This window comes from Xyrauchen texanus, chromosome 12 (genome assembly GCF_025860055.1).
Source record: "Xyrauchen texanus isolate HMW12.3.18 chromosome 12, RBS_HiC_50CHRs, whole genome shotgun sequence".
NCBI classification, from domain to species: Eukaryota; Metazoa; Chordata; class Actinopteri; order Cypriniformes; family Catostomidae; genus Xyrauchen; species Xyrauchen texanus.
The window spans coordinates 38,839,367-38,862,077 of record NC_068287.1 but is presented as its reverse complement, the minus strand read 5'-3'; the positions used below and the strand labels follow the sequence as shown (position 1 = coordinate 38,862,077).

Sequence of the window (22,711 nt, the reverse complement as noted above, 5' to 3'; positions counted from 1 at the left end):
GCGCAATTTTTTGTCTATCTATATTTTTATTTCACTATGTTAAATGTATTGTAGAACGTTTTATGACCTTATATTAATAATTAATTTAATGGAATTCATTCGTCACACTGCAAATAATAAATAAAGGCAAATTGAAAAAATAATGGTTAATTAAAAATGGAGGCTTAAATTATTACCGGACAATACCAAAGATTTAGCTACTTTCCCTTATACATTTATATAATATATTATATTTTAAAACAAATTACATTTTAAATTTATATTAAAAATGTAAAAATTGTTAATTGTCAGCCACCGATGTATTTGATCCATGAACCTGTTTTATATTTCATTAACTTTTATTCGCCTTGTGGATCTATTTTTTTTATATATAGTCACACTATTAATTTAGTTACAACATAAAAATGCATCTATATACAAATATGATGTATTCTATAAGCACTAGCCGATTTTTATGTTATAGCAAATGGTTTTGGTATTATGCGAAAAATAATTTCCACTTTATGTTTTCAGATGAATAGCTCAAGAATTTTGTCTTTTCCTGCAGCCAGTGATATTACCATTCTACAATTTGTTCAATGGTATGTTTTATCTATTTATTTAGACCTATTTTATATATATATATAGAGAGAGAGAGAGAGAGAGAGAGAGAGAGAGAGAGAGAGAGAGAGAGAGAGGTGATGTGATCAAATAAATAATAATAATTTATATATTGCTGTTATTTAATATTACTAATAATTATATTACATAGCCTACTGTCCAAGTGATTGGACAAAATGTATTTTGCTCTTATTTTATTTATTCTATATGATGCTTTGGCAACATTGTTTTTGAAACTTTCATGCCAATAAAGACCATTGAATTGATAGATAGAGAGAGAGAGGTAATAAATACACATATAATATAGGCCTGTGTATATAATAATATATTATTACATATATATATATTTTATTATTATTACCTCTCTCAGCTTTACGTGTATCAATCATATTATGCGCGGCAAAAGAGTCGGCTAATTTATTTAACTAACACTATATTACCAAAACATAAACCGTGTTAGAAATTATAAAATAAGCAAATAAATATAATTACAGAAACTAGGATTCGTTTATCGCTAACAGCACTAATTCGAGAGGTATCGGTTGTCTATTCTTACATTAAATGCACAGTCGAATAAAATGAGTAAAATGTGATTGGCTGTTGGATTTTGCTACTTTCAAAGGTCAACACCCTCCTTCATTAACTGCGTCCAATCATATTTTAAGGATTCCACATACGACACGCCATTGGTTTACTGATGTAGGCGGAGATTCGAAGTAGCGATTTCCATTGGCCTGTGGCATCCAATAGCGGCGCAGGCCACACCTTCTTTTTTTATTAATATTAATGAGGTGCGCGTTTATGCTGTATATTCATGTTTAACCAAATCTGATTGGTCTACATGACATCCTCTTTCACCAATGGAGAAACAGGATCAATGCCGTGCTTTTGACAGACCCAGGAAAACAGAAAGGACCCAATAAATGCTATCAAAACAATATGTATTAGTTGTCAGAGACATGATGCACGTTAGTGCATAATTATTTCAAACATGGTTAAAATAAATTCAACAAATTCTGGGTAAAGGGGACAATGGGTTTACATAAATAGGCAATAAAAACGAACATTTTCTTTCTTTCCTTTTTTTTTTTTTTTTAATCGCATAATATTGCCTCTCATTTAAAAAAATAAACAAATATCAAAATAGGCCTGATTACAGGTGTAGTGTAACTGCATCTTTTTGCAAAAATGTTGTACAATTGTGACTAATAATAATAACAATGACAGAAAAGACGAAAGTAATTTTAGACAGGTTACATCATTTGATCTGCAACAGTGTAAAAGAAAAAAGACTGTCTGTAGACAATATATGCAGAAGTTTGCTTAAAACCAAAAAAAAAGTTGCTTTAAAACTGCTTTGGAAATAGACAAATGTTTGTGCATTGCAGAACTGATGTTTCATTCAGAATTTGATTGGCAAATACATTTCTACAGTTCATATGACAAAAAAAAAAAAAAAAAAAAGAGAGAAAATTGACATAAAATAATGTAACAAAAAATATAAATATACATACTGGAACACTAAACATGAGCTGCACCTCCCCCAAATCATTTTTATAATTAATCGAACCAATAACTCGTTAAAATTCAAATGAAATTTCTTCCAAATTCTCCCCCCAATAATTTACAGATTCCTTCATGAAGAGTATTTGGCCTATTTCAGAATTGACCATTTGATCTGCTCCTTTGCTGACTGGAACACCTGAAAAATAAAATAATATTTTTGTTATAAAAGTGGATTCTGAGATTAGCAGCATCCTTGTAATGACGACAGGCCAAAAAAACTATAACACAGCTCAAACGTAATAATAATAAAACTACTGTGTAATTGAAATTCAATGGGTCCTGTTAGGTGAAATTACAACAACTGATTTATTAACAAATTAATAAAATATATATTTTTGGAATTGATATACCTATATTGTGAGGGACCTATTTTATGAATGAAGTGAAAAGAAATAAAAGTACCCTAGTTCAAATGAAATCTACTTTTCTACATACAGCATATATTAATTAAATTTCTTAGGCTATACAGTATTTGTTAAACTAAATAAAATATGCATTTTTTTATTATTATATGCAATATATATATATATATTTAATATGTTACGTTTCCAGAGCAATAATTAGAGCAGGTGCATATAGATAAAACGTTCCCAAGCACACTGATAATTTAATATTATGTCCACCAGGGGGCGCATGGAGACCACAATATAATGCTACTAACACACCAGTTACTCCATTACACGTTTGTTTCATTACCACATCTATGGGACTACAGATTTAAATTTCACATTAACTTAAATATTTAAAAAATTACCCAAAGTGTAAATACAAGCTAAAACAAATCTAATAAAAGTTAAAACAATTTAAATAATTTGCATTCATGCATGGATCAGCATAGATGTGTATGTATGTTCATGTTGATTTTAGTGTGTGCTAATGCACTTACATTAGTGGTAAGAGCCAGTTTCTCAGAGATGTGCTGTCAAGGTGAGAGTTAGTGGCAAAGGTCAGAGTGAGGCAGTGAAATCAGAGCAGGTGTTAGGGTAGTTAGAAGCAGAAATGGGAGAATTTAGGACTGTGAGCTTAAAAAAGTTTTACTAGGTTCTAAGATGTTAAAAAAGATAATTCACACCTAAAAATGATAAAAATTTCTCCCAGGTGTTGTTTCAAACCAGTATGTGGGGGAATTAACAACATAGAAATCATAGCAAGCATAGTATACAGTAGCCTATATAAAATAATGTCTATTCAATAAATGTGTTTTTAATATTAAATGTATCCCCAAAGTTTTTCAAATTTACTACATCTGGCCATCTTAAATAAATTAATAGCCTAAAATCGCTCTCTCCTGCATACATGCACACACTAAACTTCTAAATTCATCTTATGCAAATTATTTTAATTATTCAATAATTGAGTAATTATTTTGTTTTGATTACAAATCTTCTTCTCAGTCAAAACGCGGCAGAATCAAATCTGTATTAATGCATCATACCTAACAATAATTCAGTGAAGACTTGGAAACAACTGAGAAATTTACTTTACCTTGATATTTTCCCTTGCATTTGGATTAATCAGGCATGTATTTGCAGCTATTATATATAGATGCCAAAAAGGTCTTCAGCATTTCACAGAAGCCACATCCAGAACATGCAATCAGGCAAAGAAATGTGTAATGCTGCATTTTAAAATAACATTGTCACTCCGGAAAAATCGAAAGGGACTTTGTTCATGTTTTTGGTTATGCTCTGAAATACAATATTAGTTCCTTGAACCATTTTTAGTCCCTTCTTTCACTGCATCCTTTTTTCCATACATTGAAAGTGAATGGTGGCTGATGCTTGCATTCTGTCTAAAAAGTCATATTGGTTTGGAACAACATCAGGGTTAGTAAATAATAAAAAAAATGTATTTTATTTTTTGTTGGGAGAACTGTCCTTACAAGAGGTTGAAAGAACACAGAATTACTGTGTTTGTATATTTGCATGCGTTTGTGTGTGTTCTGATGTTGAAATCTATTCCCAAGAGAATTCAGTCCAAAACAACGTATTCATGTATCCCCCACCAGACAGATAAACAAAGATTTCTACTTCTACCTGTGTAAATATATGTATTTTAGTTCTGTACCTGTGCCACACTCTGTTCTGATAACGGATTGTCATCTACCTGTAAAAACAAAATTCAAAAAGTAGAGACATAAATTACAAAGAACTGAACTAACACACTCTGCAGCCAACCAAGCCAGACATATCGTGCAAAATCCTTCAAGCTCTTTCTACACTGGAGTACAAAAAAACGTGCAACTGAACAGCATAAACCATAAGTCAGAAGTCTGGACTGAAACAGGTTACACTGATCTCATGCCCAGTCATCAATTAAGTATGTTTAAGCGAATATAACTCAGAGATATGTCCTTCACTCCACAGCAAAAGTTTTATGGTCAGTTGTCAGGGAGCATTGAGAGACGTTTTCTTGATATTTATTGGCTGCGTCGGATACAGCTGTTCCTCTTTTGAGGTTTAAACACGCTTGTGCATGCCATGCAGTTACCTGCCCACTCTCTCACCCTCAACCTTTTCTCTCTCTGTTGACCCATCACTAAATGGAGTGGAGAGACTACATGAATATCACTGAAGGAGAACTACAAGAGCAGTGGCTTCTCTCCTTGGCCCTCCACGTTACCAGTGATGTAATCGAAAAGGACGAAGGCATATGCCTGCTCTGACACACACTGACAGAGCAAGAGAGAGGACATTTAGTCTATGTGTGAAAGGGACAAATTAGTGTTGGAAACAAGCTAACGTGATGCTAATTTAAAGGGATAGTTCACCCAAAAATGAAAATAATGTCATCATTTGCTCACACTCATGTGTTCCAAACCCGAATGACTTTCTTCCGTTGAACACAATGGGAGATGTCAGGCAGAATGTACAATGAAAGTGAATGGTGACTGAGACTGTACATTCCGCCTAAAATCTCATTTAGAGTTCCACGAAAGAAAGTCATACAGGAACAACATAAGGGTGAGCAAATAATTACAGAATTTTCATTTATGGTAGATTACTTTCAAATGAATTTGACAGTTTAATTGAAATCAAAAAGAACCCAATAGAACAGAATAAACGGATTCTTCTATGTATCTTCTACATTCTATCCCAATTTAAAACTGGAACCACAAACTGGGCACAGTTATAAGAAAAAGAGCAACTTCCTGTCAGGCTTAAATAATATGCAGAAATAGTGGCTCTGCCTAACAATGCAATTGTTCTATCTTTTCCTATGCATCAAAAATATGCTAATACAGCATTCTGAAGCAAAATACCTAGATATACAAATCAAGCAGTTCATTATTCTATTTTTTTTTTCTCTTATATTCAGTATCTTACTTTGTAGTTGACCTTCTCAATGACCTGTTGGGCATCACACTCTAGTATCACCCTGCAAAACAAGTAAGAAAGCAACATATGATTGTAGAAAGCCATGAATTTAGTCAATACTTAATAATGCCACCACTGAATCATAATGATCTCCAATCAGATTCAAACAATAAGGTTAGAGAGGCCTTGCAATATTCTAATTATAGTCACAAAAAAGGCATAACGTAGGTTAATAGTTGGCCTCTATGGGTGATGCGAGGATATATACACTCACCTAAAGGATTATTAGGAACACCATACTAATACTGTGTTTGACCCCCTTTCGCCTTCAGAACTGCCTTAATTCTACGTGGCATTGATTCAACAAGGTGCTGAAAGCATTCTTTAGAAATGTTGGCCCATATTGATAGGATAGCATCTTGCAGTTGATGGAGATTTGTGGGATGCACATCCAGGGCACGAAGCTCCCGTTCCACCACATCCCAAAGATGCTCTATTGGGTTGAGATCTGGTGACTGTGGGGGCCATTTTAGTACAGTGAACTCATTGTCATGTTCAAGAAACCAATTTGAAATGATTCGAGCTTTGTGACATGGTGCATTATCCTGCTGGAAGTAGCCATCAGAGGATGGGTACATGGTGGCCATAAAGGGATGGACATGGTCAGAAACAATGCTCAGGTAGGCCGTGGCATTTAAACGATGCCCAATTGGCACTAAGGGGCCTAAAGTGTGCCAACAAAACATCCCCCACATCATTACACCACCACCACCAGCCTGCACAGTGGTAACAAGGCATGATGTATCCATGTTCTCATTCTGTTTACGCCAAATTCTGACTCTACCATCTGAATGTCTCAACAGAAATCGAGACTCATCAGACCAGGCAACATTTTTCCAGTCTTCAACTGTCCAATTTTGGTGAGCTCTTGCAAATTGTAGCCTCTTTTTCCTATTTGTAGTGGGATGAGTGGTACCCGGTGGGGTCTTCTACTGTTGTAGCCCATCCGCCTCAAGGTTGTGCGTGTTGTGGCTTCACAAATGCTTCGCTGCATACCTCGGTTGTAACGAGTGGTTATTTCAGGCAAAGTTGCTCTTCTATCAGCTTGAATCAGTCGGCCCATTCTCCTATGACCTCTAGCATCAACAAGGCATTTTTAGCCCACAGGACTGCCGCATACTGGATGTTTTTCCTTTTCACACCATTCTTTGTAAACCCTAGAAATGGTTGTGCGTGAAAATCCCAGTAACTGAGCAGATTGTGAAATACTCAGACCTGCCCGTCTGGCACCAACAACCATGCCATGCTCAAAATTGCTTAAATCACCTTTCTTTCCCATTCTGACATTCAGTTTGGAGTTCAGGAGATTGTCTTAACCAGGACCACACCCCTAAATGCATTGAAGCAACTGCCATGTGATTGGTTGATTAGATAATTGCATTAATGAGAAATTGAACAGGTGTTCCTAATAATCCTTTAGGTTAGTGTATACACAGTAGCTAGTTGTTTGATGTCATACTTTATACATAGCTTTGTGTATTTTAGCAACATTCAGCATCAAGGACTGGAAATATTTGTTCTATAATCAGAACTGTGATAGAAATAAAGTACTTTGCAGCATCTTTAAGGGTCAATTTAATTACCACAGAAGGCCGCCAAGACTTAATGCATAATGAGCGGTTGTTTGCAAGCGCTTTTCATGTGGAGTTTAAAGTGTCGCTTGATGCTGGCATTGATGCACTGACGCGAATCATAAATGCGGCTTCACGACTGCTCTAGAAAAGTGGATAGCCACAGTCTGTGAAGGATAAGAGTTTAAGAGATTTAATGCCCATTGCAATGGATAAGTTGATTCAGTTAGTCAACCTCCCACTTCCTCTTTGCGAAACGTTTAATGTTACTTGAATTGGTGATATTTTAGTGCATTTTAGTGACAGGCTTTGTTTGGAATATTTGGAAAATTATTTTCACATATTGTTTTGTTTTCTTTACTAACAAGGAAATAAGGGCATTTTGACAGCAAAAGAAGTATACATAGAAAGTACAATTTCAGCACTTTCAAAATCTGCGATTAAATCGCAATTAACTACGAAAAATATGCAATTAAACACGATTAAAAATTTTAATCAACTGACAGCACCATTTATAATACTATTTCTGAGAACAGAGATGCAGTTATTACATTATCCAGACAGTACACGTTGCTACATGTGAAATAGAGTACATGACGTATGTGTGATTCAAGGTGGATAAGTGTCTATTTACCCTCCATCGATGATCTCATCCACCACCTGGAACACCCCATCCATATTATCCAGCAGAGTTCTCTTTTCCACATTTTTCCTATTAGATGAGAACCAGGAATATCTCTTTTAAAATGGTGATTCAGTCTACTTAAAGGAATAGTTCAACCAAAAATAAACATTCTCATTCACTCACTCTCATGCCATCCCAGATGTGTATGACCTTTCTTCTGTAGAACACAAATGAGAATTTCTAGAAGAATATCTCAGCTCTGTATCTTCATACAATGCAAGTGAATGGTGACCAGACCTCCAAATGCTCCAAAAAGGAGGGCGGCTGTGGCTCAGGTGGTAGAGCAGGTCGCAGGGTTGGAGGTTCAATTCCTGGCCCACACAACTCCACATGCCGAAGTGTCCTTGGGCAAGACACTGAACCCCAAGTTGCTCCCAATTGCAGGCTAGCACCTTGCATGGCAGCTCTGCTGCCATTTGTGTGTGGATGGGTGATTGGGACACAGTGTAAAGCACAGAGGTAACCTCTAAGGTTAAAAAAGTGCTATATAAAGTACAGACCATTTACCATTCAAAAAGGAGATAAAATCAGCATAAACAATCCATAAGACTCCATTGGTTTAATCAATCTCTTCTGAAGGAACTGTACATCTTGACAACAGTCAACTTGGCGATCATCATTTCAAGCTCGATTACACTTCCATCTTACAGCACCATTTAGACTAGGAAGTGTAATCGAGCTTGATATCATGATCATGCCTAGAGACTGCAATGGCAAAATGTACAGTGAAAAAGGAGCTATATTTTTGGTCTGTTCTCACCCAAAACCAACTGGACCGCTTCAGAAGACAATGATTAAAACACTGGAGTCATATGGATTACTTTTATGCTGTCTTTATGTGTTTTTGGAGCTTAAAAATGTTGGTGTCTATTCACTTGCATTGAATGGACCTACAGAATCTTTGTTTTCAGCAGAAGAAAAAAGTCTGGAATGGCACGAGGGCGAGTAAATTATGAGAATTAAAATTATCCCTTTAAAGCGATAGACAGTTTAACCAAAAATAAACAATTCTAATTTGTTTGAAACTTTATACATTTCTTTCTTCAGTGGAACACAAAAGGAGGTGTTAGGTAGAATGTTAGTCTCAAGCGCCATTATAGGGTTGCAAAGGGGTGGAACAATTTCCAGTACATTTTTGGAAACTTTCCATGTGAAGTTAAACTGGGGAATTTTAGAAATATTGGGAAAAAAAAACTTTGGGCACTTGGCTATATGCGGATGCATCTTTGTGGCATTCTTAACATGTAAACATGTCTAAACACTTTTCACAGTATTTGTATATGTACACAGCCTTTCCTTCTACATTGGCTGAGGTGAAATGTATCCACATTGTTCTGTTGAATAAGATTATAAAACAAGCTTGTAAAAAAAACTGATGCAATGCCATGCACAGATATATAATAGTTAGCTAAACAACTGGAATATTCTGGAACGGTAAAAATATTTTACAATTAATGATCTCAGTTGCACTCAGTGAACACTCCTCAATCAGCATGCTAGATCAAACTATAACCTACGTTCTTGAATGATAACAGAAAACTGGCTAGCAGAAGGTAGAAGAAACAGCATCACAGTTGAGCTAGCTAGCACCATGATAGCTAGCCTCTTAAAATGACAATGAAATGGTGTTAGCTAGCTTACATTTAGCATATCTGATTTACTGGCTGGCTAGCTACTGTATAAACACATTTTGATTTAGTATTTGCTTGTTCAATTTTAATACCATAGATCAAATATATTTATCCTAGTAATATCTTTAAAACTTGCTTGACTGGATGTGGACCTTGTGCTCAAATGCAGTAGTAAGGCTTCAATAGTCCTGCTGTAGTAAGTGGCCTGCAGTAAGTAGTGTGCTACGTGAATGTGTTTGAGGAATGAGCAGGGTAATAATGCAAATTAATTTGCATTAAATCTGGTTGTTTTAACCAAGATTATGCTGAAAGATGTTTTTTTTCCCAACTACATTTAAGTTCCCTGTTATAGGCTAACCTGTAATTTAGCAAATTTCCTGTTTATTACCATATATTCCCGTTAATACCAGTATAATCCCGTTAATTCCCATGGAAAGTTTCCAAAATTCCCGGAATTTTGCAACCCTAATAACCATTCACTTTTATTGTATGGAAAAAAAGATTCAATGAAAGTGATTGGTGACTGAGGCTAGCTTTGTGCCTTACATCTTTTTTAGTGTTTCATAGAAGAAAGAAAGTCATACAAGTTTGGAACAACATGAGGGTGTGTAAATCACAAGGGTGAAATATTGGTAATGATGTCAATGGAACTACTCTTTTTAAATGACCTCACTGTTAATGAATATGATCTTAAATTCTCCAGATATTATAGCATGAACATACCTCAGCATCTGACTGAGAGACTCAAACAAGCAGTTAAGCACTGTCATCAGCATGAGCTGGGGTCAAAAAAATATGGAAAGAGAGAGAAACAGCGAGAAAGTCATATTATTGTTATATCTGCATGTTAATATGCAACCAAAAAATTCAGAAAGCTGTTTGAAAAAAAAAATATTTTTTTATATTCCGTTTGATGGCGCAGAAATTACATACTTTAAAGCAAAGACTTGCGGTTCAGTAAGTAAATTAGATATTAAAACAGCTGCTCTTACGGATTCAGCGATTTCATTCAGTACGGAATTTGTCAGACTGATTCAAACCCATAAAATGGGAGTCATTTAGGGCAATTTGTTATTTGATCAGCACTGGTGCCCCCCAGGGATGTGTGCTCTCCCCACTACTCTTCTCCCTGTACACAAATTACAGCCAAGGACCCAAGGACCCCTCTGTCAAGCTCTTGAAGTATGCAGATGACACTACTGTCATCGGCCTTATCCGAGATGACGATGAGTCTGCATATAGAAAGGAGGTTCAACAGCTGGCTGTCTGGTGCAGTCATAACCATCTTGAGCTTAACACGCTCAAAACGGTGGAGATGATTGTGGACTTTAGGAGGAACACCCCAACATTGACCCCGATCACCATTCTGAACAGCACTGTGGCAGCAGTGGAGTCATTCAGGTTCCTGGGTACTACCATCTCACATGACCTGAAGTGGGAGACCCACATTGACTGCATTGTGAAAAAGGCCCAGCAGAGGTTGAGGAAGTTCAACCTGCCACAGGCGCTGCGGATACAGTTCTACTCAGCAGTCATTGAGTCTGTCCTCTGCACTTCAATATCTGTCTGGTTTGGTTCAGCTACGAAATCAGACATCAGAAGACTTCAAAAGGACAGTTCGGACTGCTGAGCAGATTATTGCCCCCCCCCCTTAAAGAAATGTACACTTCCAGAGTGAGTAAAAGGGCTGGAAAAATCATTCTGGAACCCACTCACCCAGCCCATTACCTCTTTGAACTGTTGCCTACTGGCAGGCACTACAGAGCTCTGAGCACCAGAACCGTCAGGCACAGGAACAGTTTTTCCCCTCAGGCTATCCATCTCATAAACTATAAAAGTCTATTTATATTTATCCAACATATCCTACCTCTTCTGCCATTACATTCCTTGCACTGTATATAACAGATTTGTGTATATATATATATATATACATACACACTCACCTAAAGGATTATTAGGAACACCATACTAATACTGTGTTTGACCCCCTTTTGCCTTCAGAACTGCCTTAATTCTACGTGGCATTGATTCAACAAGGTGCTGAAAGCATTCTTTAGAAATGTTGGCCCATATTGATAGGATAGCATCTTGCAGTTGATGGAGATTTGTGGGATGCACATCCAGGGCACGAAGCTCCCGTTCCACCACATTACACCACCACCACCAGCCTGCACAGTGGTAACAAGGCATGATGGATCCATGTTCTCATTCTGTTTACGCCAAATTCTGACTCTACCATCTGAATGTCTCAACAGAAATCGAGACTCATCAGACCAGGCAACATTTTTCCAGTCTTCAACTGTCCAATTTTGGTGAGCTCTTGCAAATTGTAGCCTCTTTTTCCTATTTGTAGTGGAGATGAGTGGTACCCGGTGGGGTCTTCTGCTGTTGTAGCCCATCCGCCTCAAGGTTGTGCGTGTTGTGGCTTCACAAATGCTTTGCTGCATACCTCGGTTGTAACGAGTGGTTATTTCAGGCAAAGTTGCTCTTCTATCAGCTTGAATCAGTCGGCCCATTCTCCTCTGACCTCTAGCATCAACAAGGCATTTTTAGCCCACAGGACTGCTGCATACTGGATGTTTTTCCTTTTCACACCATTCTTTGTAAACCCTAGAAATGGTTGTGCGTGAAAATCCCAGTAACTGAGCAGATTGTGAAATACTCAGACCGGCCCGTCTGGCACCAACAACCATGCCACGCTCCAAATTGCTTAAATCACCTTTCTTTCCCATTCTGACATTCAGTTTGGAGTTCAGGAGATTGTCTTGACCAGGACCACACCCCTAAATGCATTGAAGCAACTGCCATGTGATTGGTTGATTAGATAATTGCATTAATGAGAAATTGAACAGGTGTTCCTAATAATCCTTTAGGTGAGTGTGTGTATATATATATATAGATAGATAGTCTTATTGTGTATTTCTATATATACACTTATATTTTCAATTTGCTTTTTATTTTTAATCTATTTTGTTATTTCGGCCTTGTTGTTGTATTGTTTGTGCACTGGAAGCTTCTGTCACAAAGACAAATTCCTTGTATGTGTAAGCATACTTGGCAATAAAGCTCATTCTGATTGAGATTCTGATATTTGTTCATGCATTGAACTACACCAGTCATGCCGTGTTTGTTGATGAGAGCAGCCAGAGCCATATAACAAACAGACGTGTTAATTTGCCGTTATTTTATGGTAAACACTCTTTTTAAGTCACCACATTCGATTTTGACAGCAAGCTCACAACTCGGGTGAAATTATATTTTTTCTGCCGGATTGGACTCCTCTACGGGTTTACAGATTTTCCAATCATTTAGACTAATTCACTGAAAAAAATACATAACTATAGCTTGTAAGTTTTACAGTACACAAAAGCAATATCCAGCCGATTAAATATTTCATTAATTTCCATGATTTTTCCAGGCCTGGAAAACACCATTTTTAGTTTTTTTATGGAGTATGGACAACATTTCAACCAATCACAGGACAGCTCATCTGTATAGATGTCTTACCTCATTCTCCTGAGTGCTGCCAACTACATAGAAGAACAAGTCTATGCTGCTCTTGTAAACTATCGTCATTCCCTCTATGAAGGCAATTTCATCTGCACACAGAGAAAGGACATTTAGTTTCAAAATTCATGAGATTTACAATTTTTCTTATATATTTACACACTGCCTACCAAACGTTTGGAACAATGTACAGATTTTGCTGTTTTGGAAGGAAATTGCTACTTTCATTCACCAAAGTGTCTTCAACTGATCACAAAGTATAGTCAGGACATTACTGATATAAAAAACATCAGCATCACTATTTTAAAAAAAGTCTGCCCATTTCAAGCAGCCATTACTCCAACACCTTATCATTGAGTAATCATGCTAAATTGCTAATTTGGTACTAGAAAATCACTTGCCATTATATCAAACACAGTTGAAAGCTATTTGGTTCATTGTATTTGTGTTTGTTTTTGAGTTTCGACAGCATGCAATAGACTGACATGTCTTAAGGTCAATATATTAGGTCAAAAATGGCAAAAAAATAAATAAACAGCTTTCTCTAGAAACTCAACGGTCAATCATTGTTTTGAGGAATGAAATCTATACAGTGTGTGATATTGCCTAAAAAGCTGAAGATTTCATACAAAGGTGTACACTGCAGTCTTCAAAGTCAAAAGACAACTGGCTCTAACAAGGACCGAAAGAGATGTGGAAGGCCAAGATACCACTAAACTTACAACTACAAGCCACTTTTGAAACAGAAAAACCAAAATAAAAGGTTAGAGTAGGCAAAGAAACACAGACACTGGACAACAGATAATTGGAAAAGAGTGTTATGGATCTTAACCCCATTGAGATTTGTGGGATCAGCTAGACTGTAAGGTGTGTGAGAAGTGCCCGACAAGACAGCCACATGTATGGCAAGTGCTACAGGAAGCGTGGGGTGTATCTGGACAAACTAACAGCTAGATTACCAAAGGATCTGCAAAGCTGTCATTGCTGCACGTGGAGGACTTTTTTGATGAGAACTCTTTGTAGTAGTTTAAAAAGTTCTGAACCTTTTTTTCAAATTGTAATAGTAATATTTCACATTATTAATGTCCTGACTAAACATTGTGATCAGTTGAATGCCACAGATTAAGTTTTTCCAACTATTTTTTAAAGACAGACCGTTTCAAATTTAATTGACTATATCACAATTCCAGTGGGTCAGAAGTTTACTTATGTACACAAGTTAACTGTGCCTTTAAGCAGCTTGGAAAATTCCAGAAAATTATGTAAATCCTTTAGACAATTAGCTTCTGATTGGAGGTGAACTGAATTGGAGGTATACCTGTGGGGTATTTTAAGGCCTACCTTCAAACTCAGTGACTCTTTGCTTGACATCATGGGTAAATCAAAAGAAATCATCCAAGACCTCAGAAAAAAAAAATTGTGGACCACCACAAGTCTGCTTTTATCCTTAGGAGCAATTTCCAGACACCTGAAGGTATTACATTCATCTGTACAAACAATAGTACGCAAGTATAAACACCATGGGACCACACAGCCATCATAATGCTCAGGAAGGAGACGGATTATGTCTCCTAGAGATTAACATAGTTTGGTGCGAAAAGTGCAAATTAATCACAGAACAACAGCAAAGGACCTTGTGAAGATGCTGAGGGAAACAGGTAAACAAGTATCTATATCCACAGTAAAATAAGTCCTACATTGAAATAACCTGAAAGGCTGCTAAGCAAGGAAGAAGCCACTGCTCCAAAACTGCCATGAAAAAGCCAGACCACAGTTTGCTAGTGCACATATGGACAAAAATATTTTTTTTGTCCTCTGGTCTAATGAAACAAAAATGTAACTGTTTGGCCATAATGACCATTGTTATATGTGGAGGAAAAAGGGTGAGGCTTGCAAGCAGAAAAACACAATCCCAACCGTGAAGCATGGGGATGGCAGCATCATGTTGTGGAGGTGCTTTGCTGCAGGAGGGACTGGTGCACTTCACAAAATAGATGGCATCATGAGGACGGACAATTATGTAGATATATTGAACCAACACCTCAAGACATCAGCCAGGAAGTTAATCTCTGTCGCAAATGGGCCTTCCAAATGGAGAATAACCACATGCATGCCTCCAAAGTTGTGGCAAAATGGCTTACGGACAACAAAATCAATGTATTGGAGTGGCCATCACAAAGTCCTGACCTCAATCCGATAGAAAATTTGTGGGCAGAATTGAAAAAGCGTGTGCGAGCAAGGAGGCCTACAAACCTGACTCAGTTACACCGGTTCTGTCTAGAACAATGGGCCAAAATTCCAGCAACTTATTGTGAGAAGCTTGTGGAAGGCTACCCAAAAGTTTGGCCAAAGTTAAGCAATTTAAAGGTAAAAAAAATAAAAGCTGAAATCAATCACTCTACTATTATTCTGACATTTCACATCCTTAAAATAAAGTAGTGATCCTAACTGACCTAAGACAGAGAATATTTTCTACGATTAAATGTCAGGAAATGTGAAAAACTGAGTTTAAATGTATTTGTAAACTTCTGACTTCAACTGTATACACACTGTAGAGCTGTTGGAAAAAATAGTTTCAGCGATGCATCGCAATTCATACTAAATCGATGATCAAAAGAACAGATTTTGTGTTCAGTTTAAATCATGGCAGAGCAGTGGAGCGTGCCAAAGACAGCTGTTTGTCAGCTGTTAAATAAAAAATACATTTTGAAGTAACTGAAAAAAGAAATATATTGAAGGACAAGATGCATCGTGATGCATCAAGAATCGTTTTATAATCTAATCGTTACCCTTTGAATCGTAATCGAATCGTGAGGCCAGTGAAGATTCACACCTCTAATACATTTATATATAAAGACTTATGAGTTACAGGAATATCAGAGCTTTAGTACAAAAAGAATATCTGCTAAAATAATAATAAATGTGAACAGACTGGCCCATAGTGGGATATTACCTTTCCAATTTTATAATCTTCTATATTATTATATTAAATTATTATACTGACTACATGACAGTGGCAGAAACCTCCCTTACAAACAAGTATGTGACAGTATGTACAGTGATGGTATAAAATGATAATATAATTGTACTTTGATATATACTCAATGATATGTACTCAATGATTACCATATGGTTTTTAGAAGTTACTCCACATACTTAAATACCTTGATATTACCATGGTACATGGAAAAAAAAAAAAAAACAACAGTATTATCATGTAACCACATCCAAAAAAGACAACAAAAAAAAAGCCATGTAGTACCACAAAAAGTTTATAAGTGCACTGAGACCATAGTGCAATATACAGCTCAATACAATGGTAGAGTGCTGTTCGCATGAAACGTATGAGTGCTAATAAAGGATCAGTTTCAGTTTTATTCTGTTAAATATGAACTAAGGAATCTGATCCGAGTTCAGTGTTTTATTTTGAGACGCTGTGCTCAAAAGGCCCAAGTGTCTGATTACTGGAAGTTTCATTTGAAGCACAAAACATCTGTAGATCGGAAAACAAATGTGCCTTTTTTGACCTACACAAACAGCAATATATTTGTCCTTGAGACTATCTCACAGAAGAATGAAATGAAAACAGAGTCAAGAATAACTCAAAGAAACTTAAACAAGGCAAACAGTTTCACCGGTTTAACCTTTAAAAGACAAAAACTGGTGTGTATTGACCACCTTAAAACAGTTAACACCTAAACAGGTGAAATGATAAGGGTGTTTCATACTCCTTCACCCCACAGGGCAAGTGACAGAACAGATAAAATAAGCAGTGAATGCTAAAACAGGTTCTCCCACCCTGTTATCTAGTAATCTGACCTACATGCCCCAGAGAAACCTTGCAAATACAAGGTGCAGGTTTAGTTTTGGAGCTCGATTCCAATCTGGAACTTAGTTTGGGATGCTCCTTTTTTAATAATAGATGAGATTTAGGAGAAGCTGGTCCCAATCAGCACAATAAAAGCTCTGCATGCTCCCCTGAATTAGTAGGGATTAGAGATCCAAACAGAGGAGAAAATCTTGAGAGATCAAACAAAGCAACTAATCGGGTCTTGTTACTGAAAGCAATACATTTTGCATTGTTGGTTAGTAAAGTGCCATTTTTGGGATGCTAAATAACAAACTTACTGTCAGCATTATGTGTTTTGTTGAAGACGTTCTTTTCAAAATTCTTCTGCTCCTTCATGAAGGGGTAGAGCTCGGGATCATAGTACTGAAATTGCAGAGTAATCATTTGTTACTGCACATTAATGGTAATTCATAATGCATAACTCAAACTTCCATAATTTCTTGACTGAACATATGCTTCATGTCTGTGTTTTTCTGTTCACTTAATCTTGCTCCAGGAAATTAGGCTTTTTTGCAGAGTTTAATCTTTGTCTGACTGGTTCACAAGGCCACAGCATACTTAATATGAAATCGAAGAACGAAGGTGACGTAATTTCGAACTAAATCTGGCCAAAAAGAAGGTGTCAAGTTAGTTTCGGTGGTTCGTAACAGCTTGACAGGGCTAACCTTTAGGAAAACTTTGTACCAGCTGCTTAACACCTTCTTACTGCTATTGGTTCACATCATCGGTAGGTGTAACCTGGAGGTCCAACTACTTTCAAGCCAACAAATAATTCCGTTTACGTTGTTCACTCAATCAAGATCGGTCAACATGAACCCACCAGCATGCAGAGTTATTAGTCAGCTGGTGCAAACTAACCTACATCTGTAGGATCGTTCGCATAGAGACATTTTCAAAGACCGTGTCATGCGATTTTTGTTTAATTTAATTCATTTACATTTACATTTATGCATTTGGCAGACGCTTTTATCCAGCGACTTACAGAGCCCTTATTACAGGAGCAACCTGGAGTTAAGTGCCTTGCTCAAGGACACAATGGTGGTGGCTGTGGGGCTCAAACCAGCATCCTTCTGATTACCAGATTACCAGTTATGTGCTTAGACCACTACACCACCACCACTCCATAATTCGTCTACAAAAGGATTTAATGGTCCTCATGGTGGTTACTTACCTTAATCGAGGTGGTGAAGGACAACTCTCAGTTGCCTTCGCTTCTGAGACAGTCAATCAGCGCATCTCATCACGTGACTCATTGCGCATGACACCGCGGAGACTCACATCATGTGGCGGCTCATGCTACTCTCTGCGATCCACGCACAACTTACCATGTGCCCCTTTGAGAGCGAGAACCACTAAATCGCGACCGCGAGAAGGTTACCCCATGTGACTCTACCCTCCCTAGCAACCGGGCCAATTTGGTTGCTTAAGAACAAAAACAAAAAGAATATTTTCTGATCTCATGTGAATTATACTCATAGATTGACGCATTGATAACACATTTTAATGTAACATTAGTTAAGGTTTTACATGTAGTCTTGTGCATCCTCATATTTGAATGCTCCTCTAAATGCCTACCACAGCGGCGTGGCCTGTGTTTGTATGTTCGCAAATAGTATACCATTGCTCAGCTGTTTCGAACTTCCTTTTGGCTCCGAGCGAAGAATGAAGAATCCATGTGTATACTGGGGCATTAAAAGAATAGTTCACCCAAAAATGAACATTGACTCATAATTTACTCATCCTGGGAAGTGTAATACTTGAAATAATGATCATACCTAGAGACTGCAATGACAGGATATACAGTGTAAAAGGAGTTACATTTTGGTCTGTTCCCACCCAAAATCAATTAGATCGCTTAAGACACTGTCAAGATTTAAAGTGTAAAAGGTCTGTTCTCACCCAAAATCAACTGGGTCATTTCAGAAGATGTGGCTTAAACCACTGGAGTCATATGGATTACTTTTTTATGCTGCCTTTATGTGCTTTTTGGTGCTTCAAAATGTTGAACACCATTCACTTGCATTATATGGACCTACAGAGCTGAGATATTCTACTAAAATTAGAATTCTACTGAATTCAGCAGAAAAAAGAAAGCCATACACATCTGAGATGGCATGATGGCGAGTAAATGATGAGAGAATAGTTTTTTTAATGTTTATTAGCACTGACAAATTGCATATTTACAATCATTTTGTACTGAACACTGCAGACGTCTCTCTGATTTGATGTAGTTTGAAATTTTTTTTTGAAACACTTTTCCTCACATTTCCACATTATTTTGAAAATAAATCAGAATGACAATATTGGAAAAGAATAAAGCCAAAGCTCAATGCACCTTTGAAAGCAGTCTGTTTCCATCATTGTCTAAGATGAAGACGGCCTTCACTGTGTATAGCGATGGTTCCTGATTGAAAATACAAAAATGTAAGTGATCATTTAGCCTCAATCATTACAAAGTTTTTAGATCACAGGTGTAAGAAACAGTCTTCAAAAATACTTCATGTCCCCTAAAAAGTAATTCATGTCACAAAAGGAATCCAATCAGACAAGGCAGACAAGAGTATAAAAAGAGAAAAGTCTAGCCAGACAAGACTACCGACTGTGTCCATCCGGGCCAAAGTTCTGTCATGCACTGACTACTGTTGATTCAAAGTCTGAGTGTATCACAGAACTTAAGCCAGGTGAACAAAAGGAAAAATGTCTTATTCATTCATCTGGTTGCAGACTAGGGAAGAGGATCCTGTTTGTCATTGTGCATGGTTTATCAGAAACGGACCTTGAGGGCAAGGTAACTCCGCCCTTGGTTAACTGTAATATGCAAATCCATCTATAAAAATGTTACTCAAGGACTCATTAACTACTATAAGCTGTGTTTAATATAAAATAAAATATAAATGCAGCATAAGGGGCCGTTCACACCTAAAGTGATTTTGCATCAATCCGTGCCGTTTTCCAATTGATTTTCCGGGGTAAACATGCGCTAGACGGATGTCTTTGAAAAAACAGTGAGGTGCAGCACAATGGGCAGTGTCTTTCAAACTTTTATCAAGAAACCTGCTTTTGTGGCATTGCATCAAGATTTTTTAAAGAAACATTCCAGGTTCAATACAAGTTAAGCTCAATCTAAAGCATTTACAGCATAATACTGATTGCCACAAAAAATTATTTTGACTAGTGCCACACCGCTTCTTTAAAAAAAAAAAAAAAAGCAAAAGTCGAGGTTTCAGTGAGACGCTTACAATGGAAGTGAATGGGTGCCAATCTGTAAACGTTTAAATACTCACTGTTTCAACTTATATACACAAGATGTAAACAATATGCATTTTAACATGATATTAGTGTGATCGCGTCACATTCTAACTCTTTCAGTGTAATATTATATCCAATTTTACAAGTTCGTTGCCATGGCGACTTAACCCATGAACCCTAAACCCCTAAAATGACCGCAAAAACAATAAATGTACATAACTTTACAGCTCAACTAATACATGAGTTTTAACAGAAGAATTCATGTAAATGCTTTTATACAATTAAAAGCTTCACATTTCTACCTTAAAATTGGACACCTCTTTCTTTGTAAGTGCCTCACTGTAACCTCGATTGATAGCGATATATGTTTTTTTTTTTTTTTTACGAAAAAGAGGGACAAGTCGAAATAACTTTTTGTGGTAATCAACATTACTTCACAAATACAGTCGATTGAGCTGAAATTATTGAACCCGGAATATTCCTTTAAGAATACTTGAGAGGTGAACGGCCCCTTTGCAATCTAAGTAGTGATGCTGCTACAAACTTTAGCACTTAGAATAGGTGCTGTACATATAGGTCAACTCGTAAGACTATTACAATGGCCATGGCAAGCAAAAACACTGTACTGCTCCAAGTATCCACCTGTGGAACCAATCACGCACACCATCCAGGCAGCGCGTGCTCCGCTCCGGCGGATTTGGAGACGTATCGAGGACGTGGCATCCACGTCCCACACTGAAAACCCACATCGTGGACTACTAGACGGATAAACTTTTCAAGAAAACTGAACAAAGAATAAGCCCGTCAAATCTCAAGAATCAAACACAATATTCGCGTACGATCGCAACTATGTATCACGCCATTAAAAATAATATGTTATGGTTTGCTCCCATAAATTTGCGTTCGCTCGGCCAAAAAACCGGATCGGTTTCTGGCAACAAAAATGTTTGCTTTTGCAAGACAAAATGCATGCACGTGCATTTGTAACACGCCACAATTCAACACATTTCCAGGAGTTTAAACTGGAGTGTCTTAAAATACTGCTCGCTAAGTCGTACAATAACATAAAGAGCAAATAGTTGTTAAAATGCTTCTTTCTTCATAGAATCAAAGACATAAACTGTGCACTAGCTGCCGAAACCAAACGGTATACTGTTTCAACGTGACAATGAGTTACAGAATTAAAAAAAATAGCGATTAAATGGCACACATATCCTACCAGAGCCTCCGAGTCCATGGTGGTAGATCAGTGTTGACGTGGACAGCTTTGAGCTGTCATTACAGTAGCGCTCCTGAAACACTCTGACTCACAGGGGGCGGGTAAACTACGTCACTGCAGCCGCCATGTTGGCTCGAACACACTGAAGAGTTACTCTTCTACGCTGTTTCTATACTGGAGCCACAATGGCGGCCTTGATTATACGCTCGCTTGCCTTATCTGCTGCCCTCTTTAAAGTGTCGAGTTTGTTTAAATCAGACTTGGGAATGGGGTGAAACTTTTTTGTGGCGGCATGCCTACTGAGTTAACCGTTTTTGCAGATACAATTTTATTACGTGTGCCTGACATGGACGTGATGTACCCGAGCCAGCAGGTTATGCAATGAATAGAGAGGTTGTTGTAGAAGACAAATTAATTATGTAATGTCACCTCTTGCCTGCGTGACAGCTGAAGAGGTTTAGGGCTACTAGGGGTGAACAGCTTGCTGTAAATACATTTTAATTGGAAGTTATAATTTTGCTATAAAAAGTCATAATTATGAGATACTATGTCATAACAATATCTCTCTAGCAAGTCAAACCAATTTTGGCCATCTTTGTAATGCTCTTGGGAGGCTATTTCCATTCATGAAAGTGCAGCTTGAAATCTCAAAAACAGTTGGTCAAGATTATGAGTAAAGAGCATATTTTAAGCAGCAAAATCTGAAGGAAAAAAAACAAAACAAACCGGTATCATAAACTGTGCTTCTTTACCTCATATTAAACTAAAATGTGATTTACCCTTACCATGTTTAGCCAGGGTTGGGAGGGTTACTTTTGAAATGGTACTTTTTAGGTTGTTTGCTCATCTGCAATACAGCGCAACAGTGCCCTGACACTTTTTCTGCCGTCTGGGTTTTCGAAAGTATTTTTTATAAATAGTTTTGAATAGGGTTTTCATAAAATCCTTCATAAAAGATTTGTAAGCCATGAATCAAACCAACAAGCTCAGATGTAAATTACAACAAAAAGACAAAGGTACAAGACTGTCTTTCACAAGGGCATGGACTACAGTCCCATGAATGGTAAATGGTCTGCACTTATATAGCACCTTTTTAACCTTAACGGTATTCAAAGCACTTTACACTGTGACACATTCACCCATTCATACACACATTCATACACCAATGGCAGCAGAGCTGCCATGCAAGGTGCTACCCTGCCATTGGGAGCAACTTGGGGTTCAGTGTCTTGCCCAAGGACACTTCGGCATGTGGAGTCATGTGGGCCAGGATTCAAACCACCAATCCTGCAATTAGTGGCCGACCCACTCTACCAACTGAGCCACAGCCGCCCTGTGAATGCCGCCCCATGAAGCATTGTGAATGATGTCATTGAATAAAAATTATGGAAATATATAAATCTATTGATTTTAGGTTGTTGATTATAAGCAAAGAAACAGTATATTTTCAGTTTAT

General features: G+C 37.3%; 1 protein-coding gene across 2 annotated transcripts; it reads right to left on the bottom strand.

Annotated features, from left to right (window-relative positions):
- Positions 1 to 1,527: 1,527 nt before the first annotated feature.
- LOC127652621 (coatomer subunit zeta-1-like) lies at positions 1,528 to 21,344 on the bottom strand. 2 transcript variants are annotated; one of them, XM_052138865.1, is made up of 10 exons: positions 21,256 to 21,344; positions 19,123 to 19,191; positions 17,066 to 17,150; positions 12,938 to 13,029; positions 10,154 to 10,209; positions 7,749 to 7,826; positions 5,493 to 5,544; positions 4,234 to 4,272; positions 3,053 to 3,085; positions 1,528 to 2,302 (listed from the first exon to the last, which is right to left on the bottom strand). In XM_052138865.1, the coding sequence occupies exons 1-10, from the start codon at positions 21,271 to 21,273 to the stop codon at positions 2,255 to 2,257; spliced, it is 570 nt and encodes a 189-aa protein (XP_051994825.1). In that variant the 5' UTR covers positions 21,274 to 21,344; the 3' UTR covers positions 1,528 to 2,254. The 2 variants fall into 2 exon arrangements, with proteins under 2 accessions (XP_051994825.1, XP_051994826.1); XM_052138866.1 differs by lacking the exon at positions 3,053 to 3,085.
- Positions 21,345 to 22,711: the final 1,367 nt, after the last annotated feature.